At 40.8% G+C, this 24691-nt stretch overlaps 1 protein-coding gene across 1 annotated transcript in view; it reads left to right on the top strand.

The window, feature by feature from the left end:
* Positions 1-19940, top strand: part of APOO (apolipoprotein O) — a 29143-nt gene extending 9203 nt beyond the window's left edge. The window contains exons 5-9 of the mRNA XM_038142402.1: positions 975-1070; positions 3007-3098; positions 8718-8825; positions 16764-16859; positions 19633-19940. Of these exons, the coding sequence (XP_037998330.1) occupies positions 975-1070; positions 3007-3098; positions 8718-8825; positions 16764-16832 (365 nt within the window). The 3' untranslated portion in view covers positions 16833-16859; positions 19633-19940. The remainder of the gene's footprint in view (positions 1-974; positions 1071-3006; positions 3099-8717; positions 8826-16763; positions 16860-19632) is intronic.
* Positions 19941-24691: the final 4751 nt, after the last annotated feature.

Below are 24691 nucleotides of genomic sequence, written 5' to 3'. Positions count from 1 at the left end.
ATCATTATATGTATAATTTCTAATGCATTGAAGACTAATTTATTTCCACTGTGTATCTGCTGGAAGTTCCTTTGTGGGTCACTTAGGACACTACATTTCTAAACAATTAAAACTTGAGACCAGCATTTATGTTTATCCATGTCACTAAAAATTAGTTATGCAGGAAGAGAAGGGGAAAACCCCTCACAATTTATTCCCAGCCAGCAGTATTTGCTTAACCCAGCTTAGTAGCTGAAATCTCCTATAAAGTTTATTACTTGTTGCAAGTATTAGGTCTTTTGTTAGTAATGTTTAGCCTTTTCATTTTGGTTTGCTTCCATGGATCTCCTAAGAATTTTGAATTAATCCAAAATAATTTTAATTGGTTTTTATTTTTGGGAGCATCCCTTCATACTTGGGGCTTACCAGGACTGAGCATGAATTCCATGTAGAGCTCATTTCAGATACTGCACCTCTTTTCTTTAAACTTAGCAGATCAGTCTTCTGAACTCGTTATCATGGAAGATTTTCCATAGTTTTCCATTCCTCCACCAGACTCCCATCTTGGAGTGCACTTTGCTTTTGCTGTGTCTTTTCAGTGTTCTGTGGTTTGGTTTTCGTGCAGTATTTTACTGAAACTAGTTACTGTTAACATGTAACTGTGAAATTCCATTTTGCAAAGGTTTTTATCACTAATTTGAAAAAGGTACGATTGAGATGCAAAGAGCAAAACCAAACAGATGGCCCAGGAGCAGAGGCAAAGCTCCTGTGAAAATTGGTGAATACGATACAATATTCAGTTTCATTCATGTGTCACTAGAGAAGAACTCAAAGGCTTTGAGTTATTTGCCAGCATATCTAAAATGCACACAATAGTTAAATGCGTTTTGATAACTCTTTGTGTCTTGTAACAATTGCCAGCGTGTATTGATGATTCCTTATCACAAAAACACTTTCACATTACATTAAAGCACTTTGTTCTGGCTTCCTTTCAGAGGGCTATGAATTTCTCCAAAAACCGCCTGCTGGATTTTATCCAAGACTTGGTGTAATAAGTTTTGCTGGAATTATTGGATTGTTTCTTGCTAGAGGTAAGTGGGAACCATTTGAATTGGTTATGTTACAATTTTGGATCAGTGATTTTTTTGTGGGTTTTAGGGTACTAATTTTTAGTTGTGACAAGGAGATCTGAATTAACTGTTACAAGCATGTTTCTGCACTGTTCCTTATAAAGAAACTTCGTGGAAAAGGTGTTTATTAACCAACAATTATTGTTATCATTGCTGTATTTGTTACTAAAATCTAGTCTTCCATATTTCCCAGTAGTATTTTAGTATAACAAAAATGGCAAAGGACTCGTTTGGTGTCTTTTAGCCTAAAAGTATTTTTAATAATTGAAGTTCTTGATCACATCTGTTACTGTAAAAAACAACAGAGGTATGAATTATGGTGAAATACAGATGTTCCTGAACTATGACATGTGTCCAATGAGGGCTATGTTCAAGTTTTTTCAAAGTATTGTGCGTTGACACACAGAGATGCTGCAGATGGTGATTCAGCAAATAGATTGGTGAACTCTGGGTATACTGTAAATACCTGCACATTTTGCACTACAGAAAAATGATACAGTTAATTTCATCACACTTACTGAAAAAATGTTCATGCCCTTATAATTAGAAGCATTAGTCTAAGAAATGTGAAGTGTGAAGAAGTATTTTGTGCTTACATTGAGATATTCTTAATGCAGTGCAGTGTAGGTAACAGAACTTTAAAGCTGTAGAATTTAAATACCAGTGAGGACATGGTTTGAACGAAGATAAACCTTTGAGGGGCCTGAATGTGGTGAACTGGAGGTTTGTGCTTGGCTGTGTAGAAATTAGAAGTGCACCTCGAACTATTTAATTTTCCAGTGGAACTGGTGAAAGCAGTACTTCGCTTTTTTCTTAGTGTATTTTTTTTTCTAGTGAAATCAAGGTAACTTCCCTCTTTGAAGTTCTTTTTCTTTGTATTCCTGCTTCTCAAGCATGATCATGAATGAGAGCAGCTTCCATCAATTATGACTGTAGCAAAGTGAGGGAGCGGGGGAGTGCAGTCTTGGGACTGGAATTGAAAGATTAGAGGATCCTAAGTTCAATGAAAATACCTCATACTAAAAACGTTAAATTTGTGAATCTTTTAGGATGGGAACCATAATTTTAAAACCTTTTTTTCCTGGTAATAGTTTAAAATATGACTGTTATTTCTGGAAAGTATTCAAATCATAGAAGGAAGTGCCCCTGAATTTTGGTGCTGCTGAAAGTCCTCTTTATTTTATTCTTCCTTCCCTTGGTCTTTGTGGAGAAATTGCCCTCTTGGAAGGTACAGATAAAATCCTCCAGGTCTAATCATAACACTTGAATATGCACAGCTGCTCACTAAGTAAAAAATATGGTATTCAAAGCTTAATCATGTGACTATTGTGCAGTCATCCAGCTTGGTTTAAAATGCCATTAGAGATAATTAGTTTGACTTGTGTTGCAGATGGAGTGATGCACTTCACTGGTAAGAGAGCAGCAGCAATGTGTTTATTGATGTAAAGCAATGGTTTGAAAGGATTTGATGGCAAGGGACACTTGACCAGTTACTACACAGAGGACAGGGTCAGACACACCAGTCTGGAGAGGATCCTCCTCTTGAGTCCCAGGATTCAGAGACTTTCCTTTCCAGACTCCTACTCAGAGGAGCCTGTATGTGTCCAGTCCTAGTCCCAGACTTGGTCAGCAGTTTATGTCCAAAGGATTTTATGTGCACAACCATCTAAGATAAGATATGATCTTATAAAGCTTACAATGTTTAGCAAACTATTAGGGGGGCCCTACTGATCAGAGTGATTATGTTTCTAAAGGAGCTGGTAGGATGGAAGAGAAAATACACTAGAATGTATTTAAGATAATTGTTAATAAATAAAATGTTAGGGCCATTCAGCTGACTTGGCTAACATATACTCCAACAGTGGTTTGTGGTTTTGATTTTTTTGTTACACAACAGGCTCAAAAATAAAGAAGTTGGTGTATCCTGCAGCTCTCATGGGCATCGGTACCTCCATGTATTACCCTCAGCAAGCGGTTGCTATTGCAAAGGTCAGTGATGATTCCTTTCTTTGCAGAAGTGTCTCTTCCTTTGATTGTTGCCTCCTAGCTTCAGATTAACTGGTCATCCGTGTTCAAAAGCCATGTCAGTAGCAAGTAACAAAATTACATTTGTTTTGTCAAAGCAGATGCAGTCTGGGCTGAAAGATAATCAGACATGTTCCTTTTAGTGACTTTGTTTTCTAACCTCTGCAGTAGTGTCTTCAGTTAGAGGAATGTAATTTCCTTTCAAAATCTCTAACCTTATGTAACACTAAATTAACATAAATATGCTGAGTACATACAAAGAGCTAAGTGTTTACTTACAATACTAAGGAAACCTGAAATATCTCGTGAGCAAATGAAAACAGTGTTTGAAAGAAAAAAAAAGGAGTTTCTATAGACAAGTCAGCATAACATTTTAAGATAAATGTTATTGATATTTTCTGCTTTTTTTTTTTCATTGGGGCTTTAAGACAGCATGCACATTCTGGAACAGGGTAAGAATTCTGCTGCAAACTTACTGGATGCCTTCCCTATTTATGGATTTGTTGTTTCAGGCATGCAAGAAACATGTTACCTTGCAGTTGCTTAAATGAGTTTCCTGTGAGAGAAAGAACTGAAGAGACCACAGAATTGCTTGCAGCCCTTACTGATGTTAGATCATGTGCCTTGCTGTACACACTTAGTCCTGGCAGATTCCTTAGTTCTCCACCACATTGTGTTTCATATCCAGCTTTTAAGCACTCACAGTGCACATACTTGCATCTTTCAGAAATTCTTTCTATTTCAGCCTTTGGTAAATTTGCTCTCTAGTTACTGCCCACTTGTGAATAACCCTGAGATGTCAGAATGGTAATATGATATTCTCAAGAACATATAATGTTCTTTAAAAACTGAAAGGTCATCGACTTGGGGAGAGTCAAAACTGCTGAGTTTGAACTCTGCCAGCATGGTGGTACTCTGGTCTTTGATGGAATCTTTTTTTACTGCTTCCAGGATTCAGATGCTCTAAATACAGATAATTCTCTTGGCTTATTCTCAGAGAGTGAAAATTATGCAAGTGGCCGGAAAAAGACCCATCAAAATTTAAGAAGCTTAGACATTTCTGTTGGAAAGTGTGTATTAAAATTCTCCTTGCCTTCTGAACAGTGAAGTGGGAAGCGATTGAACGCTGTTCAAACTGATGTTACTGTTTTTAAAGAAGCTCAGTTCAGGCTTAGCTATGGATTTGGTGCTAACAGCTTCACAATACTTAGTTTATTTTATGAGAACTTTGAAGTGCGTGGTTGCTCTTTGATTAATTCACAGTTCTTAGTTTGACTGTAATGAAAAATCTGATAGGAGATTGGAATGGGTTTAGCTTTGTTGACTTGGTCAGGACAGTAGACGTATGAATTCAGAAACTTCTGTGGGGAGAGTAATATCCTGGGTAGTGTTTTGGTTCCTCTAATCTGTCTTGTGCTTTCTTTTCTTAAAAAAACAAAGTTTTAAGTGTATCATATCTTACCATCCATAATTTTTAGGTTTTAATCTGAAATTGGAAACACTTTCCTCTCTATTAATTATTTTAAAATGTTTCATAAGCCTTTCAAAAAATGTCTGTAAACCTGCAAAGGAATGGCTGCAGTACAAAGCTCACTTGCCAAGTTAATGAAACAATATAAAAAATATTATGTAACATAAATTTAAATAATTTTTTTATATTATGTTTTTTTATTTTTCTTCCACACTTAAATACTTCTTGTTGTGTTGTTTTTGTTTTTTTAAGTTGTGGGTGTTTTGTTTCTGTCCCACTTTTATTTAGACTTTCCAATGGGGAGTTGGAAATAAACACAGCAAAATGTTTTTGTAATTGAGGCCCAACCTTTAATTCATCTGAAGTAATTTTTTTTTTTAAATTAAGGTGTATGAATTCCTAAGTGAAGTTGTAGCAACAGAGTTCATCATTGGTAGCAGGTAGTTTTCAGACACTAATCATCTAACTGAAGGTGGAAGAAACTAATAGACTATTTTGCCCCCTGCTTTAGTAAATAATAATAGATTACAAACTCTAATAAATCACAAATTTGTAAGGGATTTATTTCCTCACTGCCAGTGTTACTATACTTTTAATAACTTTGAACAAAAGGTCAGGCTGTATGTGTGGTAGGGGAGCTGAATTTAATACTAAAGCTTGTTTTATTCTGGTGGAACCCTATTTAGTGTTTTGAAATGGTATTGCTTTCCAGCTAATCATAATATACTCAAAATACTTTGTATTTACTGTGGCTTATATTCCAGCTGGAAAGACTTTCCATTATGCAGTTATTTAAATCACTCTGTCATTGGAATTAAATTCTGTCCTTTGTTATTAGAACCTTTCAATTTTACTAAAGTACTGTGTGTTATGCTTTCATTCTTCTTGAAAGAAAGAAAAGCTTCCCAATAGAGTTTTGTTTCTTTGACAGCAAACCACATTATTTCTGTGTCTTTGGAACCTGAACCTTGTCCCTTGCTGGGTTCAGTCTGTAGGGCACAAACAGCTGTGCTGAGAGCAGGACATGACTCCAGGAACTGAGAAAGGACCTGGCATCACTTCATCCATGTTGAATGTTGGCTGCTTCATCCATGTTGGCTGCTGAATGCTGTGAAACGGCACTCTGGAGATGGAGGAAAACCAGTGCATTCTCAGTGTATATTTTCAGTATATAGATAAAGAATTGCTCATCAAAACTGAATGTGTGTGATTCTGTGGAACATCCAGTGTAGTCAGGAATGCATGCTCATGGTGCTGTGTGGCACATTAGGCCTTGGAGACCACAGCTGCTACCCCAGCAGTGCCCAGTGTGGGAACCCAGGACATCCCTCTGGGTGCCCTGGATGGCCAGAGCCGCTGGCAGGGGGCTCTGAGACCCTGGCATGCAGCCAAGGACACACGTGGGGTTTTGATCTTAGCCCGTGGAGCAAATCACCAACTCTGTATGAAGAATTACAAGCCACACACACAAGTTTAGGTATTGCAGTAGAAGTGGTCACGCAGTGAAAGGAAGGATTTCTGAGTGCTGCACAGGGGGGTTTAAGCCTTGTACACAGGGGTCCAAGTTTTGTACATGGGGGTCAGGGGTTTTAAGATGGAGGGATTTGGGTGTGCCCTGTCCTCCTTCTTTCTCCTTCCCAGCCTCCATGTCTTTGGTGATGTTGGCACTCACAGATTGGTCTAGAGCAGAAAGTCACCATTCAATATAGATAGTAGGCATTGGGGGAAAAGTATAAACATGTAACACGTAATGTGTGATATAAAAGATGGCAGCAGCCCCTGGGAGGGCAGTGTGCCTTTGTCTGAGCTGCTGAACGGGCCACAGCAGCTCAGGAGAAGAATCTTTTAGATAACCAACAATAAACAACCTTGAGACCAGACAACAGAGGACTGCTGAGTCTTTCTTTGAAGGCACAGGTTGGAGCAGAGACTTTTCCATCTTTTGGGGTCACCCCAATCCAGGGCATGAAACCCCACAGCCCAGTGTAGGTGTTGGTGGCCCACGGCCACCTCAAACTTTCAGAATCCCTCTTGAGAGCCACTCAATCTGACTTTTGAACTTGTTTGTTCAAACTTCAGCATGCAAACCCACTTACCTGCTGCTTTCAACAGCAATGGTATTTTAGCATGTTGACCTTGTAGCTTGCACTTCCAGTCTGCCTACAACTGTGTTTTTCAGCTGTGCAAGTGTCTCTGGGTCCTGGCTCTTGGGAGGTTTGTGCACTGGTGAAACACTGGTTGGTTTTGGCACACTAAACTGTCTGGGTTGCTGCACCTTGTGATGTAGCTGCTTAATCCAGCAACATTTCCAGCAACCCGTTTCTCATCTAATGCAATTCATAAATCACTTGGTCATATGACCTTACATGACTATAAGAATATTTTTAAGTTTGTACTGTTAGGCATTTAGTGTGCTTTTAAATATTTTAATGGAGTCTTTTTAAGCAGAAACAAAAATATAGCTTAAGGACAGTTGTTTTTTCACATTTTATGTTGGTAGCTGTGTCTCCGGTGACGTTGCAGACAAAACCAGCGCTTTGTTTATGGTGATTATTTCTCAGATTTTTTCAGTGGTAGGTTTGTACTGTTTGCACAAGGGACCACCATCTTTTCAGATGAGCCAGCTAGTTTCTTGAAGTGCTAGATGCTAGAGAATGAACACTTACGATACTGAAAAGCAAAATAACTATCTGTATCTGTAATATTTTAATTGGGCAGTTTTGGAGATTTAACTGGATCACTTGATGTGCTTTTTTCTGATGCCTCTTACTGCTTTCAGCTATAGAGAAAACTTAGTGCATCCAATGGACTTGTTTAAACCAAAATAATTGGTCAGATACGGTGACAAAAAGGATACTTTGTATTTAAAACAGCCTACATTTTGGATTTAGTTGTGACTTGGAAGTGTAGTCGCTGATTTGGGTTTGTTTTCTTTTAATTCTAGCTATTGAATAGCCTCCTTTGTAAGGTAGCAGGCACATGGTATCTGCCCAGAAGCACATCCTTGTACCATTGTGCAGTAACTGGTGTAATCAGTCCTGCTGGTTACAGATCAGACAAACAAGGGGAAGTGGCTCCTCACACCACGTGTACCCAGCAGTAGAAACACTTGGCACAGGGGTGCTAAAAATTTGCACTTCCCCTTGAACTCCATGCAGAAAGTTCATAGAAGGGAAATTCCTTGGGCCTCTTTACACAGATAAAAATCACCTCTGGCTCAGGAAATCTCTGAACAGTGAATTGATGGAGACTGGAAGAAACTGAAAAATGTAGTTCAGAAATTTTTTCAGAAACACCAGAAAATTGTTTCAGAAACATGGACGCTTGCCCTGTTCTCAGAGTTTGCATTTTGTGGCTTTGCCTGCTGTAGTAGATAGGGAAATACCTTCTTAGTTCTTGATTTCATTAGTTTTTTAGTTTAATAGCTGTTTAGTTGGACAAATTGTCCATTTCTTAGAGAAACAGATGGTGATATGAAAGTCAGTACAGACGTGAGTCTGGCTATAAAAAGTTTAGTTTTAAAGGGTGCTATAAATATTACAATTCTATGTCACATAAGGGACAAGGGAGACTGTTTCATTAGACTTAGGGCCTTTCCCTGTCATCAAATACTTGTTGTTGTAATATAGCAAACACAGTCTTTCCTAGCTGTGTACTGTTTTGGCAGTTGACAGCTGGTTATTCATAACATTCATCTATCAGCAAGTTCTAAAAAACAAATAAGAAGAAAACTAAAATTGCAAACAATTACTGACAACCCTCAGTAGGGTCTTTGAAATGGGTGTGGTCAAATTAAGAAATACTTTGCATATGTTAACTATGTTGAATGTCAAATACTAAGAAAACCAAGATTGTTTCCACACGGAACCATTCCACTCCTGTTCGTACAGATGTATATTCATGTAGTCTTTAGACAGGTTTTTAGCACATTATTTTTTCTTATTCTTCATGGGACATTATTTTCCAAGATGTTTATTAATTCTCTACATTGTGAGCTTGAGCAGGAAGAGTTAAACTTCTTGTGTCATGAGACTTTTTCCACTTAAATAAGAAGCAAGGCAATATTCCCCAGATTATTAAGTTCATGGTTTCTAAAAACTTTTGTTTCAAAGGTTGCTGGCACACAGCTGTATGACTGGAGTCTTCAAGGATATATTGCTGTAGAAGCTCTTTGGACGGATAATCCTAAGAAGAAGAAATCAGGGGAAAAAGGTGATAAGGTAAGAAGTCAGAGGAATTTGATTTCTGAATTTACCACTGCCTTTTCAGAAAAAAAATAATGCACAGCAATGGTTTTATTCCACTGTGACTTGGCCTTTATTTCTGAGGAGAAATTTTTCATTCTCTCTTTCTAAGCTGTGGAAAAACATTAGGCTTATTTCAAGCTAAACTTTCAGAAATCCTGTTTGGAAGTTTCCTTTAGTATAATCTGATACAGATAAACAAACAGAATTCTAGGAAATATATGAACATGGCTTAGTGAAGCATAGTGTGAGAGACTGGAGGACTGAGCAAGTTTATTAAATGAGTGCCACAGAAAGCCTGTAGGGTTTTTAGGTGTTTTTTTTTTTTAGCTACTGCTTAAAGAAGGAAAATTTCAAGTGTGTCTTGTAAAGCTTCTGTTGTTTTAAATTCACTCCTAAACTCACTGTGACTGGGAGAGAGGTGTTTTGGAGACAAAATTGCACTTGGATGGACCTCAGGGATGGGACCAAGTTCCCTTGGTGAGGCTGGGTGTTGGAGTATTCCTAAACAAGCTGGGTTGGGAAAATGTTCCCATATCCTGGCAGTTGCTGAGTCTTCTGAGAGTGAAGACTTTCATCAGTGGATGCTCACCCTGTACTGGCCCAAGGCACTTCAGTAAATGAACTTGAATAAACAAAGGTTGGTTAATTCTTCTGTACCTTTCCTAAAACTTAGGCTGTCAAAAAGAAACTAAAAAAAAAGAGGCAATGTTAAAATATTTCAGAAAGACAAACTGACAGGATTAGTAAAAAATAGCTGAAGTTTTTCTTTTATTGTGTCCCAGGCTTTAAAAAGGGAACACATGGTGTTATTGGAAGGCAAAACCTTTTGACACTTTCATTTTGCTATAAGGCTTATTCAAGCACTTGCTACCTCAGCAGAAAAACAAACAGCCTGCAGAATTGCAGAGACCACTAAGCAGACACACTTCCTTCTCCTCCTCCTTGCAGAATCTTTAAATCACACCCCTTAACTGCCAAAACATTTTACTGGCACAAAGGAGCAAATGCTCATTGAGGGGTGTTCTCCAGCAGTTCATCTCATTGTTCAGAGGCTGTCAGCCTGAGCTGCTGCTGTGTAACTTGGATGGATTAGACATGGTACAAACCATCTCTCATCACAGGTACAAAACCCTGTGACTCAAATGATCAAACAGGACTCAGTCACTTGATGAAACTGCATTTCCCATTACCACTGAGGCAAACAGCCTTACTGGTGCTTTGTCCCGCGAGTTCCTCAAGAGAATCCCAGAATTTCTAGGTTGGAAGATTCCTTTAAGATCATCGAGTCCAACCCATGTTCTAACACCTCAACTAGATCATGGCACCAAGTGCCACATCCAGTCTGTTTTTAAACACATCTAGGGATGGTGACTCCACCACCTCCCTGGGCAGATGATTCCAGTATTTGACCACTCTTGCTGTGAAAAACTTCCTCCTCAATTCCAGCCTGGATCTCCCTTGGCACAGCTTGAGACTGTGTCCTCTTGTTCTGTCTGTTGCTGCCCGGAGAAAGAGGCCGACCCCAGCTCAGCACAGCCACCCTTCAGGCAGCTGCAGAGAGTGATAATAAGATAAGAGATTCCTGTCTCCCTGCTGTGCAGAGAAGCTGAACAGCAGCTGTAAGAAGCCTCAGGCTGTTGTCTAGAGTGGGGACTGAGAAGTGATTCTAATGGAGGAAGTTTGCCCTGAAGCTTCTTTGGCCTGGGTTGGTGAAACCATACAAAATACACAGCTGAGGGTCTGCGTGGGTAGAGATGGGTTTGTTTTAGGTTTGTTGCAGATGGAATTAATCATATGGATTATTAGCACCGCCAAATCACTATCAATTTTTCAAGCAGAAGAATTTCTGTTTAAGTTTCATTTTTTTATTGGAGGCTTTTACTCATGCAGAAGTGTCATGGAAGAAAATGCTTTTAACTATCATATACTAAAATTGGCAAAGCATTGTAGGATAGATTCTGTGACTTCTGTCTTAATTTGACAACCTTGTGGAAGAATTTGGTTGCTTTTGTATATGTATTTCTTACTGTCATTCTAGGCAGCTAGAGTCCTGAACTAGTGAAGACAGGTCTAAATGTTACTCTTGAGTTGTTGTTGCAGCAGATGTAACCCATTTCATGAAACTATGCCAGAGGAAAAGATGTTATTTTTGTTTTTGTGACATTTACTCCAGCATTTTCCTGTTGCTACACAAAGGATTCTTGCAAATAGTCAAGCAGTGTATGGGTGGCTCTTCTTGGCTTCTGTTAATTTGTTACGTTGCTCATCATTTGTTTGATAGTCATAGGTACCACAGCTGTGCATAACTTCATGTTTGTGCAGCAATATGTCATTAAAATAAATGTGGTATGTTAATTTTCTCAAGGTTTTATGAAACAAAATCCTGTGCCAAATTGAGGTCATATCAACTGAATTCTGAGTTCTGCCAAGAAAGATGAATTCTGGGACCTTCTGTGCCTACATTTCTAAACACTGTGGCTGCAGCCCCTCCATGGAGCAAGTCAGGCAGATAAATGTTTTAATATGCTGTTGAAGAAGGATGGAGCTCTTCAGAATGTCAGGATAAAATCTCTCTGCTAAAACTGAAGCACACAGAAAAATAATCTTCTTCTCTTCGTTCTCACTTTGTATTGTCTCTATACCATTCAAAGACTTTTGCTGTAATTTTAACAATTTTGGATTCTGTCTCTTCCAGCAGGGCTGAATTGGGCACCCCTTGTTTTTAGTGAAGCAGCCCAATGGTGCAAAAGCAAAACAGCATTTCAGCTCTGAGTACACCCTTCTTTCAGCCCTTGTTCCTTTCTTCTCCTGTTTGCTCTTTGCCACTTTGGCCACGTAGTAATGAGATCTCACAGAAAACTAATTTCCCTCTCAGCTTCAGAGACTGAGAGAAGCTTTTGTGGCAGATTATTTGGCTTTCATTCCTGTCTGGTGTGCTGATGGACACCACCAGGGACTTAGCAATACTAACATATAATACATACAGTTTTTAAACCCATATGTTTTTATTACACATGTAAAAATATAAATATTTAAATATAGATTTATATTTAAATATATTTTTATTTTATATAATATGTTTACATATCTAAACCTATATATTTAAATATATTTTTATATAAATATCTAAAATATGTAGTTATATAAAAATCTATTTAAAATCTATCTCTCTGGCAATCTGTGGGTATTTTTCTCTGGGTATAAGTCCTGGCTGGTTACAGAATGTCTCCAGCTGCAAAGAGGGCTCAGCTCTGGCAGATTTCCTGTACTTGCTTAGAACAAGTGTCAAGGAAATTGTGGACCAGAGCCTTCCTCGGCTGAAAGCTCTGTTGAAAATTGTGGTGTCAGGGTTTTGACTGGGGAGCCTCACCATCAGCATCACAAACTGTGACCATAACAAACCTTGAATTGTGTTTTAAGGGAGTTTTGAAGTCACATGGATTTTGGTAATCTTTTAAAACACAACATTAGCAGCTGAGGGAGCTGCTTTGTTCAGAAAATGCTCGTCAGGCTTGGCTTTGGTAGCTTCTGAATAGGCAGGCAAAAGTTTGGTCATCTCAACTAAAAGATAAACATCTGCTTCTGGCAGAAAATGCTGATTCCTGTCACATGCCCTCCTTTTATTGCTTGGTAGTAAGAATAAAAACAGTATGAAACTTGTGAGAAATATTACTTCTTCTGGAGCGGATCCTTAGGATGGGCAGTGAGGAATTTAGATGTGCTAGAAGTGGGATGGACAGAAAGAATGTACTCTGCAAAAAGTTGATCTCTCTAAGGGCAGCTTAGAGGAACATTTTTGAAAGTGCTTCATATTTTTGTGAGAATTAAGTTCAAGGTCAACTTAAGTAAAAGAAGGAGTTACTGATTGACTGGGGGAGGATGAATAAGGTAAGGCAGTGATGTTCTCTTTATTCCAAGCAATGCGTTGCAAACAAAAGAGGACAGAAGGTAAATTATTAATGTGTGAGCCCAGGTGAGCCTTTGTTTTTCTTTTGCAGCTGTGTTGTTTTTCTTTTTCTGGTGCCCAGACTTTCTCTTTCAAGAGTTTCCATAAGCATAAAAGATACACACCTATTTTACATGCTTTTGAAGTTAGAATTTCTAAGATTAGTGTAACAGGGTCTGGCCATCTGCAAGGCTTCTGAGGTAGCAACAGAAACTCCTGCACCTGGCTGGGCTGTAATGTAGGGGAAGGAGGCTCCTCACGTTTGAGGTTTGACATTTAGCTGCTTTGTTTTGGGTTTTTTTCCTTTGTATGGAAGGAAAGTTTTCAGAGTAGTCATGGTGGGTTTTTTTGCAAAGTTTGTCGTTTAAAGTTTAGGTTTCAGTGTATCTCTGTTAGATACTGTGTGAGCTAAGTTGGGGTGGTTTTGAATCACTCATGTACTGAAACTGCACCATCCCCTTTGTTCCAGTATTATTTTTAGTTTCAAATAATTATTATTTTTTTTTAATCCCAAGGAATCCCTACGTATTGAACATTTGATAACAAATGCATTATGGAGATTTCTTATCAGTCACCTTTCACTTGTTAAACAGTCAGAAAACACAAGAATGCAAAATATTTCCTTTTCTGCTGTGGAATAGAGCTCTGATGTGTGAACTCCTCTGGCCACCCAGATTTGTTATGGAGTGGTTGTGTTGAGCCAGAAAGTAGAAAGACTGTCTTGAATATGTGCCTGCTTCTGATCATGAGAGGGTACCCTGGCACAGAGGAAGTCTGTCTTCTGAGTCATTGATCTAAACACATTTTTTGCCTCTGACCTGGTTTTGAGTGTGCTCGAGGACTCTGGTGCTTTTTTCTACAATGATGTGCCTGTGCCACAGGAAGTCCTTTCCTGGCTAACTCACATTGCTGCTCGAGCTGTCTCACTTAGGCTTTCTGTTTACACTGTGGGCATATGCAGTGCATGGAGTTAGAAACTGCTTCATTGCTAATCCTGCAAATGGCTTTGTGTGAGGAATGATAGTCTGGCAGTGGGTTGGCTTGAATTAAATAACTCAGGCTTGATACTGATACTGAAGGCAAGCCCTGTGGTGAGATCTCCTGAGCTCAGAGAAACAAAGGAGTTTAGCAAGACCCCTGTTCTCTTGTGCATGAGTGTGTGTGTTGCTTTAGATTGTTATCCTCTTTCAGAACATTAAAAAAAAAAAAAAGCTTACCTAGACAATAACTACTTTTTACAAGTTAAAACAAGAAAATGGAAAAACACAGCCTTCTCTGTGAGGAGCTTATTTTTAGTTCATTTGTTCAAGATTGAGTAAACTCTGAGATGAGGCATCGTTAGTCAGGTTATTCATTGTAAATTTTAGTAAAATGTCATAACTTAAAAGTTCCTGTACAGGCAAATTACAGAGTAGATTGTTGTTTTGAAATGGCTGGGGTTTGTGGATGTGATCTCCTCTACTATGAAATACCCAAGGTAGTAATCAAAACAAAATGGATTTTTGACAGAAATAATTACCTTTTAAAGGTCTTGCTAGGCATTTTTTGAATAAAACATTGAAGAAATATCTTCATAATTGAATCTTGATATATTATTTGTATCTCCAGCACAGCACATGCAGGATTGCACAGACTTAGGCATTGTAGTGCCTTATTGTGTTTAACTGTAATATATAAATTTGACCCATTCTTTGAAACATTTTCCAGTCTCTTCTAGCTTCTTTTGCTACATTTTCCATCACGTTTAGTATTATAGAATCACAGAATAGTTTGGGATGGAAGGGATCTTAAAGATCATCTAGTTCAACCCTCTGCAGGAGCAGCTTCCACTGGATCAGGTTGCTCAGAGCCCCATCCATTCTGGTCTTGAACACTTCCAGGAATGGGGCATCAACATCTTCTCTGGACAGCCTGTTCCAGGGCCTCACCACCCTTACAGCAAAGAATTTCTTCCTGATATCTAATCTAAACCTCTTCCAGTGTCACTACAGGCCCTTCTGAAAAGTCTTTCTCCAGTTCTCTTGTAGCCCCCTTTAGGCACTGGAAAGCTGCTAGAAGTTTTCCCAAAGCCTGCTCTTTTCCAGGCTGAACAATCCCAGCTCTCTCAGCCTGTCTTTGCAGGAGAGGTGCTGCAGCCCTCTGATGATCCCCTGGCCTCCACGGGACTTGCTCCATCCAGTCCACATCCTTCTTTCTGATGTCACAGGCCCCAGAGCTGGACACAGCACTCCTGGTTTGCTTCCAAGAGTAAAGCAGACCTGCTGCCCACACTACTTTTGAAGCAGCCCAGGACGTGGTTGGTTTCTGGCTGCCAGGGCACATTGCTGGGTCATGTTGAGGTTTCATCAACCAGCAACCCCAAATCCTCCTCCCCAAGGCTGTTCTGAAGCCATTCTCTGTCCATCCTGTGTTTGTGCTTGGGTTTCTCCTGACCCAGGTGCATGACCTTGCACTTGGCCTTGCTGAGCTTCATGAGGTTCACGTGGGCCCATCTTTAAAGCCTGCAAAGTCCCTCTGGATGACATCCCTTCCCTACAGCATCTTGATCACCACACAGCTTGGGATTGTTGGCAGACTTGCGGAGGGTGCCCTTGATCCCAGTGTCCTTGCTGCTGGCAGGGGCGTCAGCGCCGGTCCCAGCACTGACCCCTGAGGAGCACTTCTTGTCCCTGGTCCCTGTCAGGTGTCACAGTGACGTCTGCGCCTCTGAGTGTGACCATCCAGCCAGTTCCTAATGTGCTGAGTGGTCCATCCATCCAGTCGATGGCTCTGCAGTTCAGAGACAGGGATGTCCTGCAGGACAGTGTCCAGCACTTTGCACAAGTCACAGGTGACATCAGTTGCTCTTCCCTTGTCCACCACTGCTGGAACCCTGTTACAGAAGATCACCAGATTTGTCATCAGTGAAGCTGTGTTGGCTGTCACCAGTCATCTCTTTAATTCAGTCATGTTGGTAAAAATAGCCTTCTAGAATAAAGAGGAAATGCCATTTAATTTCCATGTGTAGAATTTAATTACAATTGAGGGCGGGTGCCGCCTCTGATTATTTCACCCAAACCCCTGTTCAAAGTAGAGACAGTTTCAAATTCAGATTTGGTGGTTCAGGCCTTATATAATCACGTGCTGAATATTTCCTGGGGTGGAGATTTAGCAAGTTATCAGGAAAACCTGCTCCAATGATCAGTGGTGTAATACATTTATAATTTTTTGCCCTTTGATCTAAGAGAAATCTGCCGTGCTCCTCTGTCCTTTTCTGCTTGTCCTTTAGATGTGAACCTCTGAGAAGGACGTGACTCTTCCAAATATGTGAATGCTCATTAAGAAATTGTGGATAGGAATTAGGTTCCCCCTTTGTCTGGTCCTCACTAGTCTGAACAGATCCTCATCTCAGCCCGTCCTTCTACGTGCTTCAGTCCCCAAGCCATGTGTGTGGCCCTTCAAGTATTTTTAAATGGGTATCTATTTAAAGCTGTAATCAAATGCATGTTTGTTATAGCATCTTGGCAAACAGATAGACCAGAGCCTGTAACAAGCTTCTCTTCATTCTTTGATTTCTGTCATTAATGTTGGGGAAAGTGTGAGAACGCCCTCTAAAAGGGTATGTGCTAAAAGAGATCTATTGTATAAATCCACACAGAATTCAGAGAATGCAAAATAGCAACTACTTGGTGGGTATTCATCCTCTGTTATTAATACAGGCAAAATGATTCAATTAAAGCACTTCTGTTGAAAGTACTTGTTCTTTCAAATCCTTTAATTGCTTGGCTAGCTACAGGAAGGCTGAAGTCTAGAAAGTGTTTGGTAGAAGATCATATTTGAGTGTATTATACTGGATTAGTCTCATGAAGCACTTGATTTTGTGAGATATTTTTGTTTCAGCTTTTGAAGAGGTTTCTGTTCTGGTAAAAACATGAATCATGGATTGCCTCAATTGAAATGTTGTGCACATTTTTTTCTTCCTCAAGGGTGATGCAGTGGGTGACAAGCCCCTGGAAGTCCATGCTGCTTCAAATAAAGAGCAGAGCCAGAAGTAGAATGCTACATCACCTGGCATCAAACAGGTACAGGATAAAGACTGGTAATAGTTTGTGGCTAAGCAGCAGAGTGACTGGGAAAAGCTGAACATTTTCAAGTTTGACTTGTAGTTTTCTTCATAACGATTAGGAGAGTACAGACAGATCATTTTATTTGTCCTAAAATTTGTCAAGAATATATGCACTCCCTAACACTCTTCAAGTTAAGAAATCTAAATTTTTTATCTTTAGAGCATAACAAATACACGTCTGTTTGAAGGGTTCTGAGTTAACTGAAGAAAGCTGTGTGACTGTGGTGTTGGTTGGTTTTGGCCTTTTGTTTTCTTTTTGGTCTTCCCATTTCTGCCTTCCATACCAAAAACCTCTTTGCCTTTTTTGTCATCCTTGTAAAAGTATTAGGGTGGGGAAAGAAAGTTCTTCCCTGCTGATAAGTTTTCTCTAAAGATTTGTGAGTGCCAGGGTACAGCAGTGCCTTACAGCCTGTAACACTCATGATGTGCCCGACCTTTCGTGTTATGAAAGCTCCCAAATGAGTCCTGTTGGGAACAAAAGATGGAGGAGATGAAGGCAGCATATTCCAGACTCTCCAAGGCAGAAACTCGAGTTGAGATACCAGTTCTGACTTGGCCCCGGGGCTGTGTTCTGAACTCAAGCAAGTCCTATGGTTACAGTTTCTAGAAAAGCAAAACAGAAACATCCTCTTCACTTTTTTGTGATGGTTTGGTTTCATAGGATAAAAATTGCTCTGTATTTGAGGCTTATTACAAATAATTATAACCTAATTGGTCATAATTTAGCACAGAATGTCAGATGTCTGCTCTATTATCAGGTGATAAAGAATGTCTCTTCTGAACATGTTTTCTACGTGCTTCTCTTTGCCCTGTACTATTTTTGCATCACGTTAAAAACTTCTTTTTCATCAGAAAGTGATCCTGGCATTATAGAGACTCCTCATCATTTTTGTATGCAGTATTGCATTTACCAGAAAAAATTTATTTTTTTTTCCTTGTTTCCAACTTGTGTAAATAGAGTCCAGATCTGGCAAACTGCATCAGTTTTTTTTTTCCATGCACCAGCATCAGTCCCATATGTTTGCAGATGTGGTGGAATCAGCCATGTGCTGAGCAGCAGTGTTCCCCTGCTCCATGGGCAGCTTTAAAAGAAAACCTAGTTTTAATGTTGGCTCCCTTAAGGTGTTTTTAATTGCTTTGCTAATTCTCAGAACAGCAATGTGAGCTTGTTGACTGGCTGATGTACTGAGTACCTTAGCTTTCCCTTTAGAGCTATGAACATAAAGTCTTTAACAATACATGGTTTCCAAGTAGTTTGTAAGATAGTCATTTAAAATAAAAATTTAAAAAATAATAGAAGGATTTTTGAATATTTTTTGTGTAAAGAATCCCAAGAGAACTGAGAGGAAGAAAAGCCTCTCTACAATTCCCTGAAATATTGTTGTGCTTCTTGTCAACTGGGACAGAGCTACTAAACGATAAAAACCCAAGAAAACTGAACTTTTCTTTGTGACACTGCACAAACAGAAATCCATATTTTATTTTCTTTAAGCATTTTTTGCTATGGATATATTTTTTTATTCACTTTTTGAAATGTCAGCCTTTTGCTTCAGGCACATTTTCTTTGGGGGAAGTTTTAAGAGAGTGAAGATAAATTGCTCAGGAGCTTGAAGTACCTGAGTGCTCCTGGTTTTGAAACCTACATGCTTCACCTCACGTTGTTTCTGGAGGAGGCACATGAAGGGAGCTGCTGGATTTTTGACCTAGGGCACCCAGATGGTGAAAGTTCAATTCAGTATCAAGTTCAGCTGCTCTGCGGGGGTGGCAGTTTGTTACTGGTGCTTGAAATCAAATCCTGTCATTTAACTCCATCCCCAAGTCCAGATGTTTTGTTGGATTTGGGTGATCCCAAACGTTGGAGAACATTGCTGTGATCTTTGAAAAGACACATTTTTTATTCTGGATGAGATCAGTCCTGAAAGCCTCACTGCATTTTCAACTGTTGGTAATATTCCTAGTTGAATGTGGTTACTAAAATAAAGTCAATCTTATTTCCTCCGTGATCTGCCACAGCATGGGTCTCTGAACTGTGAATGGTCAGCCAAGGACAAAATCTTACTGGGTTCAAGACAACAACATATTGCTCTATTCCAAAAACCAGCAGTGTTGCACCTCCTTTATTATAGTTTGTCATCAAAAATGATATGCAAGCTTCAGCTCAGACCACATCCCGCTGTGGAAGGAAAAAAAGCTTTAATTTTATCCAGCTGTTGTATTTGGGAGTTGCACAGAAGCGAGAGTTTTGTGTTTTTTCATGGAGATGGCACATCTCATTTTCACTCTGTTCCAGATCTGTATTTATGTAATTCCCATTCTTGAAGTTAAGTTGCCCTAGTCTTACTCCAGAGTAAATAAGATTAAGAAAACATGCATTTGATGGGAATTTAAAAGAATTCTTTTTGAGAAAGTTGGTCTATTATACAAGATTTCAGTTGGGGTTTGAAGTGTTCTCTTTTGTCTTTCCATTTAGTTCAACTGTGGGAATCGAGTCCTCTTGAGCAGCCATGATCATCAGTGCTCTAATGTCAGTAATATGAAGAGTTAAATATCTCTACTGCAACCAAATTGGTGTTGAGAATGTTCCTCAAACAGATTTTGATCGACTTGCCACATCAAAGAAAAAAGTTTTGATGGCACTGTAGAAAAGAAAAGGCCTGTGATAAATTTAATTCTGCTTTCTCCCTCCCTTCCTCTCCCCCTTAACCTCTGTCCCCTTTCTTTGGTTATAGGTGAATAAAAATATAGATATGAGCAACAATTTCCCAAGAAAAAGATGAAAACCATCTGAATCTATTTTGAATGTGACTAATCTGCCTTCTGCCTCAGGACAGTCTGATGATCTGCTGCTCGGGCTTCTGTGGAAGGACACGATGTGTTCTGGGTCAGTCTTGAGACTTCGTCCTCTGTTCTGCAGTGGGGCTCAAGGCTGCCCGTGCTTGTCCCATTGCAGGATCAACATTGCAAGCAGCAAGTCTCAAAATCCCTCGGTCTCTTTATTATTTATATATAAAATAAAATTCCAGATACAGAAAATGGTCCACTTTTCCCCTCCTCCTGTCTTCTTTAAACTCACGGGTGTGATGTTTGCACAATCTGAGAGCTTCTCTAGGTGGTGTTGACAGTGCCTGTGTTTTTTACCAGCGAGGAAAGCTGAAAGCAGTAGGAGGATGTTTTGGCTAACATGAGCTCACGGAATTGGGAATGGGAGCAATTACAATGACTCTTGTGTTTTGTCTGAGTCCCCCCCTCCTTTCTGTACACGTCCTCTGCCTCATCAGTGCCAGCAGGAGGTGTGCAGTGAAGCATCTGTGAGTTCCTGTCTGGTGGATGGGTGGGAATGGAGCTGTTAATGCTTGCTCTTGTTTTTGCCTGAATGCGCAGCGCAATGGGAACCAGAATGTTACCCTGGTGGGAACCAGCTAGAGAATAACTTGGCTGTTTCCTCATTCCCAGCCAGGGGAGGGCAGGAAAAAGTGATGTGGAGGGAAATACAAAAGGATTTCCAGCATTTTGAAATCTTTGCACAATAAAACCCTTTCATGATTTGCTGTCATTTCCGTGAGTCTCTCTTTTGGGGCTTGGTGCATTGCAAGTTACTGTAATCCAAGTAGCTGTGTTGGTGAGCCTTAGATGCTCCTTAATTAATCAGTGAATATGAGGAATGGGGGAAGGATAGCATGAAATACGTGTTTGTATGATACATTAACTTTCTAAAAAGGGCAGGGAATAAAATGCAAAGTAAATCAGATTCAAAATGCTTGTAAACATCTTTGTTATTCCATGGTTAGGTATTCCAGCTGAGCGTATTCCACCGACCTCTAGAGAAAAACAAACCTTGTCAGTGAGAATGCCAGTCTGTGTGGGCATTGTAAAACAGGCCAGCTCTTTTTTATTACAGGCAGTAAGGCATGTGCTTGCCTTAGGCAGAAAAACAGGATCTCCCAACATGTTCACTGCATGTTTTTATGATTGTTTGAGGCTGCTAGAGATGTATGTTGATATAGGGAGCAGAGTTCTTGCATGGGGTTTGGGAGGTGTGTGTGTGTGGTTTTGTTTTTACTTCAAACTTGCCAAGATAGTTTAAGCAGGCTTGGGAGGATCAAAGTAATGTTTTTGTCAGTAGTGGAAAGGAAACTTGGGAAACAGAGCAGTAAATGCTCTGTTACACCACTCCTGTGGTACAAGCATAGATTTGTTTCTGCCCTTAAGACAGTTCTTCACGCATTCTCACATCACATAGAGAATATATACCATAGAATTAGGAATACAGCTTTAGATGCCTGGTTTTTTTCAGTTTCATATTATTTCAATATTTGGCACATGCCACATTGGCATTTAAGGATGCGATTACTTGGTAATTCAGTTCTTTGTTTACGTATACACATGTGCATGTTTAATAGCCTGGGTTAAATAAATATCACTTAAATGCTTTTCACTTGATCAGATTCTTAATTCAGCATATTTACGCTGCAGCTTAAAAATGTCCCAAGTGATTGACATCAAAACAGAATGCTTTCATCTGGCAGGAAATTACTGCCTTCAAGCACCTGCATACACACATGACAAGGAGATGGTTCCAAAATGTGAGCAAGACGGCCTCAGCTGGAATCCTTTCCTTATGTCTTCTGGTTTTCATAACTACAGGAAATAAAAAAAAAAAGTGTCATGCTGGTAAGAGCCCAAGAGTTTGTAAACATTCAGCTCTCTTGGCCCAGACATTCCTAATGAGGAACAGGAGAGGAGCTGACCACTGCTGGTGTCTATACGTATCTACATATGTGGAAGTAAATTGTGCATGCATGTGTTATCTTCTGTGGGCTAGAAATGGTATATCCCCCACCCAAGTGTCATGTTTGGTCATCCTTTCACCTGAAGCATTTGGGCTTGGTAGCTGGACTGTGTGCAGCTGAAACGGTGTTCTTATCTCAGCATCCTTGGCTGCACTGGCTGCAGGAGCCCTTGGGAGCAGGGTGCAGTGCTCTCTCTTAAAAACACCATCTGTAATCTGCAGCGTGTGGAAGCTGGAGTACTGGATTCATCGGGATGGCCCTACGTTGGGATGAGGATTCCTGTAGGCAGCATGTCTCGTGTCAAAAGTGACAGCAGAGCCTCTCTGTTTGCTAGAAGGAGCATCACCAGCCTGGAATAATCCAGTTAGCCCAGGTAATTGTGCACAACCTCGTAGCCTTCAATAAGCACACAGGATTTTGCCACAAATGTTCGTTGCGAAACTCTGGTTGAGACTCGGTGCTCTGACTGCAGGAGGCCCCAGACACAGACTTCACAGCAGTCATAACGATGATGTTTTGGAGCATTTGTCATTGCATCTGTCACCTTCAAGGAGAGCAGTAAAGACCAAGATTGATGTGGAGGGAATTGCATTTTACCCCGTGAGACAACTGCCCTGGGAGTTGAAGGGTCTTGTGACTGCTGTTTATTGGCAGAAAAACCTCAGGGTGAGCACATTTGCTTCTGGACAAATACAAACTGCTGCATTTGGTTGTTTTCCCCTTTTTTTGTTTTGTTTTGTTATGATTATTTCTGTACCTTCCTATGAATTCTGAGCTACTTCTAAAGCCAGTTTTATCACAACAAACTGCTACTGACAAAGAGCATTTCGGCTCTTCAGGCATGCTGGGAAGGCCTGCATGGCTTCCCACTGGACCTTCCTGGATGCAGCCTCTCCCAGCAGTGCTGGCTGCTGCACCTGGGTGGCCTGGCAGCTGCCTAGGTTAACCCTCTTCCAGAGAGGTTTTGACAGGTACAAAAGCTTCTTGTTTACAAGGAAGACATTTGATAACAATATCTAAACTACAAAGCAGAAAGTTGTTCTAGTAGAAAAAAGTATGTTTCTTATTGTGCAACAAGCCTCTGTCCTCTGAAGTCTGTACTGTTAGCTGATTCTGGTATTTTTTGACCGGATACGGTTCTTAAGTTGACTGGAGCTGGCAGCTTTCTTAGGGTCCCTCTGGAGAAAATGTTGGTGTATTGATGCAATTGGAGTATTTTCTCCTATTTCATGACAGTGAAATACATCACTGGCTATCTCCGCTTGAAGATGGAAGTCTGAGCTGGACTTTTAAGTTCATGGATTCCTCCAGTGCTGCTCTCACAGCCACATTTTCAAGCTGACGTTTTGGTAGCCATTGCACTGATGTTGAAAGCTGGCAAAATCAAAGGTGGGCTGAGGATGTCTCACAGCTGGTTACAAGTCTGCTCCCTCAGAAAGATTCCTCCATCCCTCTGCTCCATTGGAAATGGACCTACAATGCCAGCAGTAGACTGAGATCCTTGACTCCTCCTTACCCTTTTTCTTTGTATGTGTGTGTGTGTGCATTTAAAGGTCTAAATCTACCAACCAACACACAAAGCCAGTCAGTCGTGTGGGCTGTGTCCTGCTGTGGCAGTGCTCCATCCCCAGCCTCAGTTACTGGAGAGTGGATAAGCTTTGCTGGATCTTCTGGAGAGAGGAGGATCCCAGCTGAGTTGCTTGCAGGGTGCCTGGGAGACAGTCATGGCACAGCCTGAGCTGTGCTCGTGATCCCAGAGCCTTTGCTGTGAAAGGAGCAGTGGGGCAATTGGACAGCCTGGTCAGGGAACTTCTCTTTTTGTTTATAGTGTGATTAGAAACATTCACAAGACTCAATAATTTGATTGAGACTAAAGCTAAAGGGTGCACTTTAGTCTGAGTGTCCAGCCCTTCCTCAGCAAAGCTAACCTGGAGCTGGTAAAACAGCCGATGAAGTGACAGGATGGGTCATTTGCTCTGCGCTTTTTGGCTGCGGGGACAGATGCTGTGGCAGGGAGGCTGTTGGTGCAGTCCTTTACTCACTGGGGCTGTGTAGACAAGCACTGGAGGGCTGTCAGGGAGCACCTCCTCTTTTCCCAGGGGCTTGTGCAATGTGCATTGTAAGGGAGTAGTGAGTTCAGCCCACCCGGATAAAAGAGTAACCTCACAAGGAGAACTTAATTTCTCTCTGCTTTGGCCGTAACAGTGTGAAGCCACAGGACCCACCACGTCCCGTACCAAAATCTTCCAAAATCCGCTGTTCTGTGTCCCGCTGCATCTGACCCTTCCCTGTCTTTATCTGGAGTACCTTCGTTCAACTCCAGGGCGCAGCACCCGTGCCTTTGGGGAAGTTCAGTGGGTTTCTCTGAACTGAAAGCGAGCCACAGGCAGCGCCTGGCTGGGAGCGCTGAGGAGCCCTGGAGGAGCCCTGGAGGAGCCCTGGAGGAGCCCTGGAGCCTGCTGTGTCCCCCCTCTGCGGGCAGAGGAGGGAAGGACGCCCCGAGCAGGACGATGCTCCCTCCCTGCCAGCTCACATCTTCATCCCAGAGATGAGAAAAGCTCTCGGTGCCCCAGCCAAGGGGGGGACGCTGAAGCACGAAGCCAGGAATGTCTCCGTGGCTGGATGCACGTACCATCCAGCGATCACAGGCAGCCAGCTGGAGACGGCCCTCGCCACCACAGTTTTAGCCCCTTTAATTTATTTTCGTTGCTGTTAAAAACGGTATGCAGAAACATGGGCAGTTTTGTGTATCAATCCTCAGTGAAAAGAGATTCCTCCCTTCCCCCCACCCCCTGCCCCAGATTAAGTTCACCACCGTCCTCTTTGTAAATTTAGCAAGCTTCAGACTCACTTCCTTTCGTCAGGAGACCTGAAAGAGCCATTTCCTGATTCGTACAGGGCTCTTGTATGCGCACACTAAGTGCTCATTCATGCCGTGAATCATAAAGGTAACCTCAGTTCAAAGCACTGCGCTGATACTTCGGCCTGGGACCAAAAG

Source organism: Motacilla alba, chromosome 1, assembly GCF_015832195.1.
Source record: "Motacilla alba alba isolate MOTALB_02 chromosome 1, Motacilla_alba_V1.0_pri, whole genome shotgun sequence".
NCBI classification, from domain to species: Eukaryota; Metazoa; Chordata; class Aves; order Passeriformes; family Motacillidae; genus Motacilla; species Motacilla alba.
This window is presented reverse-complemented; position numbering and strand designations above follow the sequence as displayed.